The sequence below is a fragment of the Mytilus edulis genome, chromosome 14, assembly GCF_963676685.1.
Source record: "Mytilus edulis chromosome 14, xbMytEdul2.2, whole genome shotgun sequence".
Taxonomy (NCBI): domain Eukaryota; kingdom Metazoa; phylum Mollusca; class Bivalvia; order Mytilida; family Mytilidae; genus Mytilus; species Mytilus edulis.
Window position 1 is genome coordinate 27,539,539 of NC_092357.1, and position 12,106 is coordinate 27,551,644.

Consider the following 12,106-nt stretch of genomic DNA (forward strand, 5'->3'; position numbering starts at 1 on the left):
AGAACACAAAGTGGCAAGAAATAAAATACCACAAAGAAACTAGAGAAATAATAGAAGACAAAGTGGCTAGAGAAATAACAGAACACAAAGTGGCAAGAAATAAAATACCACAAACTAGAGAAATTAAAGACATCAAAATGACTACAGAAATAACTGACCACAAAGTGGCTAAAAAAATTTCAGACAAAAATATCCTGAATTAAACATAACAAAACTTATAACACAGCAAAATATTCCACTATCTTAAAAATCCTTCATAACTTTTTTTTCTTATCATTGACATTTGTAAACTGGTAAATATCATTGGGTCATGGCTAAGAAAGCCTCCATTTTACATTATTTCTAATATATCTAAACAACAGGAACTGAATATAAATTTTCTGGTGGAGTTTGATCCATACACACCTCAGAAGATGATTCACTGGCTGTCTCTTTCCCCTCCTCAGCATCATAGTACTCTGATATTGAACAACTTTCTGTTGATAAAGACTGTGATAAAACATGGTCGTGGTCCTTCAAATAATAAATAAATAAAACTTAATGAATTGACTTAGATATTGATTAACTAAAAATCTAATTAACATTTTTTCTAAATGTGTTTTAAAATGACATGCAAATAATATTAACATAATTAAAATTTGGATGTTTTCTGCTTTTCTTTTCCTTTTTTTTTCAAAATGAAATTCTGATATGGCTTCAAATTAAAAGAAAAATATTAGTGCTGGTGAAGATTTTAGAAAGTTTACCCCAAGTCAGGGCTGTTCCGTTAAAATGGGAGGTTGACAGGTAGAAAGTTAGTTTTAATTTTTTGAGATGTTTGATGGTAATTTAAGGTTATATCATTGATTGGCAATTGATTGTTGGTATTCAACACCATTTCTATCACTGTAGGTCATATCATAATGGATTATTTTTTATTGTGGAAGACACCCAAAGCCATGTGCCTGAATCAAACTCATCAACCCATTGTTGAAAGCTTATAGTTGCAGTCAGCTGAAATTTGTAGCGGTTGTCGGTAAAAATAATCTAAACTATCAATCACGTTCACTCAAGATATAGTTTTTCACATTCCATTCATAAATCGCAAAAAGAAAAAACACTACTGACCTACCGTTTAAGTGATCGCACTGTAATAATCCTGACTTTCACATTTTCCAGAATGTTTTCCATTGTAATTTCGCCATCTTCTTTTCTATGAGGATCATTTGTTTACATATGACATTCGTCACTTACACAGTTTCCTGAAATGTTCTTTTCATTGATGTGATAAGGTTTCCAGCGCTTTATGCAAATTTTATAAAATTGAACTCCACGGAAACACTTCTGGTAAAAACAATGGCGGATTCCACCATTCAAAATCCGTCTTGGAAAATGTGAAGGTCAGGATTATCACAGTGCAACCACTTCAAAGGTGTGTAGTCAGTAGTGTTTTTTCTTTTTGCGATTTATGAATGGAATGTGAAAAACTATATCTCGAGTGAACGCGATTGAAAGTTTAGATTATTTTTACCGATAACCGCTAAGCATTTCAGCTGACAGCGACTACAGTGATCAATGAAGATGAATTATACTTAGACCATATAATTTGGCCATTAAGGTTCTGAAGAAATGATAACAAAAATCAGAGGCAGATAAAGGGGGAATGATCCAAAGGTAAGAACCCATCCCTTTATTTTACAATCAATGCTTTTGAAAATAACTGGTTCCACCCCTGGAAGCAATGTGTAAGTCTTACCTTGTCTAGGTTTGGCACAGGTGATAAGATAGGTGATAATGGCGATATGATTGGTGAGCCTTACCTTGTCTAGGTTTGGCACAGGTGATAAGATAGGTGATGATGGTGATATGATTGGTGAGTCTTACCTTCTCTAGGTTTGGCACAGGTGATAAAATAGGTGATGATGGTGATATGATTGGTAAGTCTTACCTTGTCTAGGTTTGGCACAGGTGATAAGATAGGTGATGATGGTGATATGATTGGTAAGTCTTACCTTGTCTAGGTTTGGCACAGGTGATAAGATAGGTGATGATGGTGATATAATTGGTGAGTCTTACCTTGTCTAGGTTTGGCACAGGTGATAAGATAGATGATGATGGTGGGACAAGTTTTGTGTCTTACCTTGTCTAGGTTTGGCACAGGTGATAAGATAGGTGATGATGGTGGGACAAGCTTTGTGTCACTGTGAACTGCAGACTCAGCATGAATCTTTGATAATTTATTTCTTAATTCTGCATTCTGTCTCAATGCCTAAAAGTACAAATATAATTGAGAAAGGAAACAAGGAATGGGTCAAAGAGACAACCCGACACATGAGCCCAAAACAGCCAACGGTTAATATAGTTTATTATGAAGTACATATTTCGTTACCATAAAATCAATTTGAAAATAAATAATAAATTCAAACAAGTAAATGCAGTGTGATAGATTTAGGAGCCAGCTGAAGAACGCCTGCGGGTGCAGGAGTTTCTCGCTACATTGAAGACCCATTGATGGCCTTCGGCTGTTGTCTGCTTTATGGTCAGGTTGTTGTTGCTTTGACACATTCCCCATTTCCATTCTCAATTTTATATTATCAATTCTATAATTCAAGACACTCTCAGAGATGCAACTAATCGTCGGACCCGTCGGACCTAAGGGGCAGAATTTATGCAGGTCCGGCAAAACTCGTAGCTGTGCAGGACCTGATGGCCGGCAATATTTAAGTCCGCTTGGGTCCGCCAAAACTGAAATCCCCATCGGCCCCGGCAGAGTATTTTGTTTATAAAATTGCGATCATCTTTAATAAAAGTAAATGTCCTGTTCCCCCGCATTTTCTAACTCCGGGAACCAGTATTTCCGCCCATTAATAGTCTTTCTTACCTTGTCCATCTCGCCCCGAACAATTCTCCGTATTTCCGTCATGTTTTTTGTTTTAGAAATTCGCTCTCTAGGAAGGAGGTCTATTAAGCATAGTTGATAAGTTCAGGAAATATGTCATGGCCGATAAAATTTGTAAGTGGGTCGAAACCCGGTAAAAGACCAAACCAGTCACCTATTCAAGTTGATAAAGCTGTAAAGCGGTCTTTGTACGAAAAGGAGAAACGACCTGAAAGGTCATTCAACCCAAAATGGCAAGAGGGGAGATCATGGTTACTTTATAACAACAATGTGATGACTTGCACAATTTGTATTTCGTACGGGAAACGTATCAGTACCAGCGATAATCTCAATTGAATGTATTATTCAATAAACTACAATTGTTATGAATCACAGGTTATTTTAAAATAATAATAATATCAACAAAATCAAAATTAACGTTTGTTCAATAGCATAATTTCATTTGATTTTTGAGTGAAAATATGGGTCTGGCAGAAATTTGATGGGTCTGGCAAAACTTGGTACCCTGTAGGCCCCATTGTCTGACAGGAAAAAAAACTGTTTGCATCTCTGCACTCTGCTATAACTATACAGCCATCTTTCAACTTCAATAAAATGTCTGTTCAAACTTGTCCAATTTTTTAACCTTGTTACATTATTGATGTTCCTGTCTTTTTCTATCTTGCCTAATGTCCAATAACTTACTTCAATAAGATGTTTTCTATCTTGTGTAATGTCCAATAACTTACTTCAATAAGATATTTTCTATCTTGCCTAATGTCCGATAACTTACTTCAATAAGATATTTTCTGTCTTGCCTAATGTCCAATAACTTACTTCAATAAGATATTTTCTATCTTGCCTAATGTCCAATAACTTACTTCAATAAGATATTTTCTGTCTTGCCTAATGTCCAATAACTTACTTCAATAAGATATTTTCTATCTTGTCTAATGTCCAATAATTTACTTCAATAAGATATTTTCTATCTTGCCTAATGTTCAATAACTTACTTCAATAAGATATTTTCTATCTTGCCTAATGTCCAATAACTTACTTCAATAAGATATTTTTAGCTTGCCTAAATGTCAAATAACTTACTTCAATAAGATATTTTTAGCTTGCCTAAATGTCAAATAACTTACTTCAATAAGATATTTTTAGCTTGCCTAAATGTCAAATAACTTACTTCAATAAGATATTTTTAAGCAAACTTGCCTTACTGTCAAATAACTTACTTCAATAAGATATTTTTAGCTTGCCTAAATGTCAAATAACTTACTTCAATAAGATATTTTTAGCTTGCCTAAATGTCAAATAACTTACTTCAATAAGATATTTTCAAGCAAACTTGCCTTACTGTCAAATAACTTACTTCAATAAGATATTTTTAGCTTGCCTAAATGTCAAATAACTTACTTCAATAAGATATTTTCAAGCAAACTTGCCTTACTGTCAAATAACTCACTCCAATATGATTTATGTTAAAATCTGGCCTAACTGTCATATTACTTTCTTCAAGATAATGTCTTTTCAAACTTGCCTAACCATCAATTAATGTATTCCAATAAGATTTTTATTCAAACTTGCCCATCTGTCAACTAACTTACTTCAACTAAATGTTTATTCAAGCTTGCTGATGATCCAGACCAATTGTTATTATCTACGACAGCTTTCTTCAGGCGATCTCTTTCTGTTCCAATTATGTTCAGTAAAGATTTCAGATTATTATGAACTGAAAAAAAAACATTTTTATATGATCAATATATATATATGAATTCAAAATTGAAACTATATAGTAAATAATGATACATCTACAAAATAAACACAGAATGGAAAACTTTGTCTAGATCATTAGCGTAGGTGAAACCAGATGCTCCACAGGGCGCTGCTTTATACGATCGCAGAAGTCAAACCCTGAACAGTTGGGGCAAATATGGACACAACATTCAAGCTTGATACAGCTCTGAATTTGGATTGTGATTAAAAAGTTTACACAGCATAGGTTTTTGACACAGAATGAATGTGGTCTAATGAACTTAAAATATTTTTTTTTACCTAAATAGTATATGGTCCAATATCCAAAATCTAAATACATAGTCATGGATTGATTCAGCATATCAAAGAATCCCAAGAATTAAATTTTTGATGAAATCAAACAAATTTTAATTTTGAACCCTTTTGACCTCAATGTGGACCAATTTGATAACAGGGCCCAAAAATCTTAATACCTTAGATATAGCATACCTGGGAACCCCATACATTCAATTTTTGTTTTAAATCAAACAAAGTTAAATTTTGGACCCCAATTTGGACTAACTTGAAAACTGGGCCCATAATCAAAAATCTTAATACATGTTTAGATTCAGCATATTAATGAAAGCCAATAATTCAATTTTTGTTAAAATCGAACTAAGTTTCATTTTAGACCCTTTGAACCATAATGTAGACCAATTTGAAAACAGGCCCCAAAATTAAAAAATCTAAAATTACATACATTGTTAGATTCGGCATATCAAAGAATCTCAATAATTCAATTTTTGATCAAATCAAATTTAATTTTGGACCCTTTGAACCTCATGTGGACCAATTTAAAAATGAGGACCAAATTCCAAAAACTTAATACACAGTTATATTCAGCATATTTAAGAACACTAAAAATTCAAGAATAAAACTCCATTGAAATTGGTCAAGAAACAAGCAATTTAAACAAAGTATTAGAAAAAGTATTGTTTTTGGCCCCTCATTCCGAAACAGTTTAGGCCATAACCCCCAAAGTCAATCCCAACCTTCCTTTATTGAAATGGAAACCTATGGTACAATTTCAGAAAGATCCATACACTTACACACAAGTTTTTGTCTCGAAACTAGAAAAAATACTTATTATGACCCCTTTTGGGCCCCTTGTTCCTTAACTATTGGGATAAAAAAAAATCAATCCCAACCTTCCTTTAGTGGTTATAAAACTTATGTCAAAATTTTATTGATTTCTATTAACTTATATTAAAGTTATTATCCGGAAATCATCTGTTTTCGGTGTCAAAAAAGCACCATCCAAAAAAAATAGATTTTGAAAGACAGATAATTCGGTCCATAGGAAAAAATTACAAAGTAATTTTTGGGGGGAACTCATAATGAATCTCCTCTTACCAACCCCTTTTCTAGATGTCTTTTGTTTAAATTTATAATTCAACAACAACAAAAACTACTTCCCAAGCATATGGAGATCTAGATGATTTTTTTCCCACCTTCTTAACTTAACATACCTTTCTCTGCCTTTATTACAAAAGTTTCTCTTAATTTGCTATCATTAACATAAGTGTCTTGACTACTGAGAAATGAGTCATTCCCACTGGTATAATGTGCATCAGACATGCTGCTGGGTCTCGTTCTGCTCATCTCAAAATGTACAAGGTTTGGATTGGAAGAACTGGTTCTCATGAGATCATTATCGGTCAGCGAGGTGTCACTTGACTTTTTCTCTTTCCGTTTACTCCTTAGTCCTAGTCCACGACTTTTCTTCTTCAAATCATTTGGTTCACTTTCAGCCTCCTGAAACACACATCAAAAAAATGTTTACTACAATAAATTTATTATACATTTTTTTGTAATAGGCAAGCCAGTTGAAGTGGAACGGGTGCACCCTTAAAGAATTGTCCAAATTTAATAGGAAGAAACTTTATACAAACTGTTCACTGACATTGTACACACATTCATGAATGTTACACATTAATTTTATTTAAAAACACATTTTATTTATACACTCACCATTAGAATAGTTTACACTAATTTTAAGATAAAGACAATTAGAACAATTATAGATTAACTCTGAATTTAGTAACTTCATTTGCATTGTACTATGTTTAATTCATTTTCTGTTCAACATTACATAATGATATAGAGTTTCCTATAGCAATGTCAACAATGGATAATTATGACGTCATATACAAGATACCTATTTTTTGTACTTCAGGGGTTCTAATTTTGTATACTTTGTCCTGATGCAGCAATCTAATTGGCGAAACATGTGAATAATAAAAGCTGATGCTCACCAGTCAGGGGACTTACTGAAATAAGTGATTTTTAAATCACTTATTTGAGTATCAAATTCGAAGTTTTGTCACAAATTGTGATTTTGTAGTTTTAATTGCATTCTACCTTGCCCTTTCTTCAACTTTGCTTAAATAACAATTGTAAATAATTGTCTGAGGAACTTACACATTTACATCCAATACATATGTACACATGTGCCAATGCTATTCTTTTGTGTTAAAGGTTGTACCTTGACCTATAATGGATTACTTTTATAAATTGTTATTTGGATGGAGAGTTGTCTCATTGGCACTCATACCACATCTTCCTATATCTATTTAATGAATAGAATAGGTAACCAAATAACATATTTTGAAAAGATATATGTTTTAGAGACTACAGAGTAAAGCATAGGTAACTTTAAGAGTTCTAGGACAAAAAGTAAATCAAAAAGGTAAGTATCATACCTGCCACCTTTTGGAGCCTCAAAGTTGTAGATCTTTAGTTCACATACAGAAGAGATTATGCGTGAAAACCTTTTTTCATTGTTAATTTTGAAATAAGATTCAAAGCATATTAAGATTTCAGCACAAACAGATAAAAAAATGTATATAGAAACAATTACCGAATTTCAACAATAACTACTCATTTAAATACATCATAAAATATTAAGATGTAAAAAAACTGCTTGTTATCACTGAATGGTAAAGATTATTTTAATTTATCAGTTGGTAGTAAAAAGTGAATATACATTGTATATTGTATATAACAAAGATTTAAGTTGATTCTGGACAAAGAAAGATAACTCCAATTAAAAAAAATTCTTGCTATTGCACAATATTTTGCAATTAGATATTTCATGCTAACTATTCTGGACAAAGAAAGATAACTCTAATTAAAAAAAAATTGCTATTTCACAATATTGTGCAATTAGATATTTCTTGCCATTGCGCAATACTGTGCAATTGAAAAGACTTGCTATTGCACAATACTTAATATAATAATTTTAGATCCTGATTTGGACCAACTTGAAAACTGGGCCCATAATAAAAAAATCTAAGTACATTTTTGGATTCAGCATATCAAAGAACCCCAAGATTTCAATTTTTGTTAAAATCAGACTAAGTTTAATTTTGGACCCTTTGGACTTTAGTGTAGACCAATTTGAAAACAGGACCAAAAATGAAGAATCTACATACACAGTAAGATTTGGTATATCAAAGAACCCCATTTATTCAATTTTTGATGAAATCAAACAAAGTTTAATTTTGGACCCCGATTTGGACCAACTTGAAAACTGGGCCAATAATCAAGAATCTAAGTACATTTTTAGATTCAGCATATCAAAGAACCTAACTGATTCATTTTTTGTCAAAATCAAACTAAGTTTAATTTTGGACCCTTTGGACCTTAATGTAGACCAATTTGAAAACGGGACCAAAAGTTAAGAATCTACATACACAGTCATGACAGTTAGATTCGGCATATCAAAGAACCCCAATTATTCAATTTGGATGAAATCAAACAAAGTTTAATTTTGGACCCTTTGGACCCCTTATTCTGTTGGGACCAAAACTCCCAAAATCAATACCAACCTTCCTTTTATGGTCATAAACCTTGTGTTTAAATTTCATAGATTTCTATTTACTTATACTAACGTTATGGTGCGAAAACCAAGAAAAATGCTTATTTGGGTCCCTTTTTGGCCCCTTATTCCTAAACTGTTGGGACCTAAACTCCCAAAATCAATACCAACCTTCCTTTTGTAGTCATTAACATTGTGTTTAAATATCATTGATTTCTATTTACTTAAACTAAAGTTATTGTGCGAAAACCAAGAATAATGCTTATTTGGGCCCTTTTTTGGCCCCTAATTCCTAAACTGTTGAAACCAAAACTCCCAAAATCAATCCCAACCGTTCTTTTGTGGTCATAAACCTTGTGACAAAATTTCATAGATTTCTATTAACTTAAACTAAAGTTATAGTGCGAAAACCAAGAAAATGCTTATTTGGGCCCTTTTTGGCCCCTAATTCCTAAAATGTTGGGACCAAAACTCCCAAAATCAATAGCAACCTTCCTTTTGTGGTCATAAACCTTGTGTTAAAATTTCATAGATTTCCATTCACTTTTACTAAAGTTAGAGTGCGAAAACTAAAAGTATTCGGACGATGACGACGACGACAACGACGACGCCGACGCCAACGTGATAGCAATATACGACGAAAATTTTTTCAAATTTTTCAGTCGTATAAAAATAAAAATAAAGAGAAAAGATAGAATTTCAAAGCAGTGTGAAGTCAAGATAGACGCTTTAAAAACAAAATATAGAAAATGTTACGGCTAACAAGGAGAGTGAAGCAATTTCCTAATCCTGTCCCCTTTTGAGAATGTCTCAATCCATTAGGAGTTCCTGAAATTCTCTCTTTTTTCTTCTCATTGTTGCATGAATTCCAAATGTGTGACTTTGGCATCTAGAATATTTTTTAAAAACATCATGTTGAATGAATTTTTCTATGTGTGAACTGAACCATTCACAAACTTAATATACTGAAAACCAACTTATTTTCGCAGATACTTTATTTTGCAAATTTTCAGCCAACTTTGCACCAATTGTTTTTACTCATTTTCTTGATGTAATTGTAGGAGAGAAGACCGCAGTGCTACATATCAGCAACACTTTACTTTTCGTTACTTTTTAACTCACAAAAGTCACGTAAATAAATCACTTTAAGCATATCTATACTCATAGGAAGTATTCATTTTAAGACAAAGTCAAAATAATCATTATTTTTTTTTTTTTTTTTTTAAATAATCAAAATAATCATTATACTGCTGTATCCTGTGTAATTTCAATACGTAAGTACAACTTCCATTGAACTTTTAAAGTGCTTCAAATGGGAATAACAGTTGACATAACTGCCACAGAATTTGACGGAGAAAATTTCAATTCAATTCTATGTAACATGTGTAATAAACATATGAATTACTTTTTGTTTTATCATGTGATCATTTCACATGTATATGTATATGTCGTGTACAAGTTGCAATTTTGTACAGGTTATAACATGTACAAAAAAATTGTATATGTTATATAATTTGTACAATGCCAAAATACAAGTTATAACATGTACAAAAGTACCTCATACAATTTTAACATGTACAAAATATTGCTTAAAAACAGTTTTAATCTGTACAAAATTTTAAAATAATAATAAAACAGAATATACATTCACGATTGAAATAATAAAGAACAATAATCAAATGCAAAAGAAGGGGCATTATTTACAGCATGCATAAAATACTTCATTTTCATATATTTTAGAAACAAGTTTTTTTATTACTTTTTGCTACAAGACCGAGATATGTGACACCTTTGAATTGCATAAAACTTTCACTCTTCTACATTTACACCTACCAGACCTACAACTGTATTTTTTACACTAACAATGCTCAAATTTCAGATAAACCCTCACTGGTATTGACAGCAGGAATATCACCACCAGAATGCACCCTCTTTCGAGGAAGTATACCAGTTGATGTCATGCTGATACTTCCTCACTTACCATGTTCGCATCACTTCATTACCATTGTTTCTGTTTCTAACTCATTTCATGTTTGTTCGTTCATTGGTGTCTGCTGAATCATGACCATTCAATTAATCATCAGTTTCAAGGTTTGTTTCAGTAGTAATTATATGTCCGTCTCTGAAATTGTTTTCAGTTTCGATTTCAGTGTCTGTATTATCTGATTATGTTCTGTCTCAATCTAATTAAAATTAAATCCTTTAATTGCTCCTGTTCTGATATGTTGCGCATCATATCAGAACAGGAGCAATTAAAGGATTTAATTTTAATTAGATTGGTTCTGTCTCGGTAAAAAAGGGCTTTCAGTGTTATTAGATACAGAACTTGCTTCAAATATTGCATCTAAGTCTTCTTCTGTTTGTATACCAGGTAAGACTACCGAATAATCTTAATTAACTACATGTGATTTAAAAAGTCTTTAAGGTATTATAAAAACTATGTATCTGGTCAATAACTAACTGTATTAATCAAAGAGCTGAAGAGCTCTGAGGGAAAAGACGGCCATTGTTTCAATTTTTAGGGGGATATCTTTTGATAGTCTCCATACAAAGAATGAGCAAAAGAACAGCTAGAACATATAGAAAGGCTGACAATAATGAAACTTATTGTTGTTTATTGTTATTTCATTTCCTTAGTCAAGAATTCATCATAGAGACAATTTAGACCAATGAGATCTGCACCTTCTAAATCAAAACATTTGATTAAAGTTGGGAGTTAACCATTTAAAATTCAATTGAATTTAACAACTACTACAATATATTTTAGAATTTTAATTATGTACAACTGAACGGCAGGCTAAGACCATTCTCAATATTTTGTGACAGTATTCTCAAGAAAGTGAGGACTGAAAAATCTATTCAGTTTTAATTTTCCATTGATAAAGTTCCCAGTTACAAATCTCATCACAGGGATACATGTACTTATAAAATCAAATATGATTGATATAAGCTGTGTGAAGTTTGTTTCCAGATCCAACATTTTGATATATCTGTAAAATTCATGAATAAATAGCTTTAAACTACAAAAAGCAATATTTAAAATTTTTTTTTTTAAAAATGACCACTACAATAATTATGTTGGTACGCAAAATTATTTTTTAATTGATGACTACTTATCATATATATACTTAATGTGACATTTTCAGTGTTCAGATACATTAACTTTCTTTATAGTGGGTAATTACTCATCAATTGAGGTGCTCCTTAATTGGAGAAAGATTCTAAAAACATAACTTTACAGAAAGAATGAAAACTGCAGTCACTCTACCCAATCTCAATAGGTATAAACTACAAAAAGCAACATTTTTTTTTTTATTTTTTTTTTAACCATTTCAATAATTATGTTGGTACACATTTTTTTTTATATAGAAGACTACTTATCATATACTAAATGTCACATTTTAAATGTTCAGAAACATTTACTTTGATTTTAGTGTAAAATTACTTATCAATTGAGGTGCTCCTGAATTGGAGGAAGATTCTAAAAACAGAACTTTACAGAAACAATGAAAACTGATGTTTCTCTCCCCAATCTCATGTATCCCCATTGACATTGTTTACCGCGAAAGTTGACCTACAAATTATCTGATTATAGCCTCAGATTAAAGCATTGCATACAGCAAACATCATTA

At 31.9% G+C, this 12,106-nt stretch overlaps 1 protein-coding gene across 10 annotated transcripts in view; it reads right to left on the reverse strand.

The window, feature by feature from the left end:
* LOC139502828 (oxysterol-binding protein-related protein 6-like) overlaps window positions 1-12,106 on the reverse strand; it is a 51,830-nt gene that overhangs the window by 16,917 nt on the left and 22,807 nt on the right. For 6 of the 10 annotated variants that reach the window (XM_071292443.1, XM_071292444.1, XM_071292447.1 and 3 more), the window contains exons 9-12: window positions 6,124-6,409; window positions 4,468-4,592; window positions 2,120-2,248; window positions 406-513 (exon numbers count right to left, since the gene is read on the reverse strand). In XM_071292443.1, coding sequence (XP_071148544.1) covers window positions 406-513; window positions 2,120-2,248; window positions 4,468-4,592; window positions 6,124-6,409 — 648 coding nt within the window. Of the gene's footprint in view, window positions 1-405; window positions 514-2,119; window positions 2,249-4,467; window positions 4,593-6,123; window positions 6,410-9,237; window positions 9,364-12,106 lie in introns of all 10 variants that reach the window. The other 4 variants (XM_071292440.1, XM_071292439.1, XM_071292442.1 and 1 more) reach the window with 1 other exon arrangement.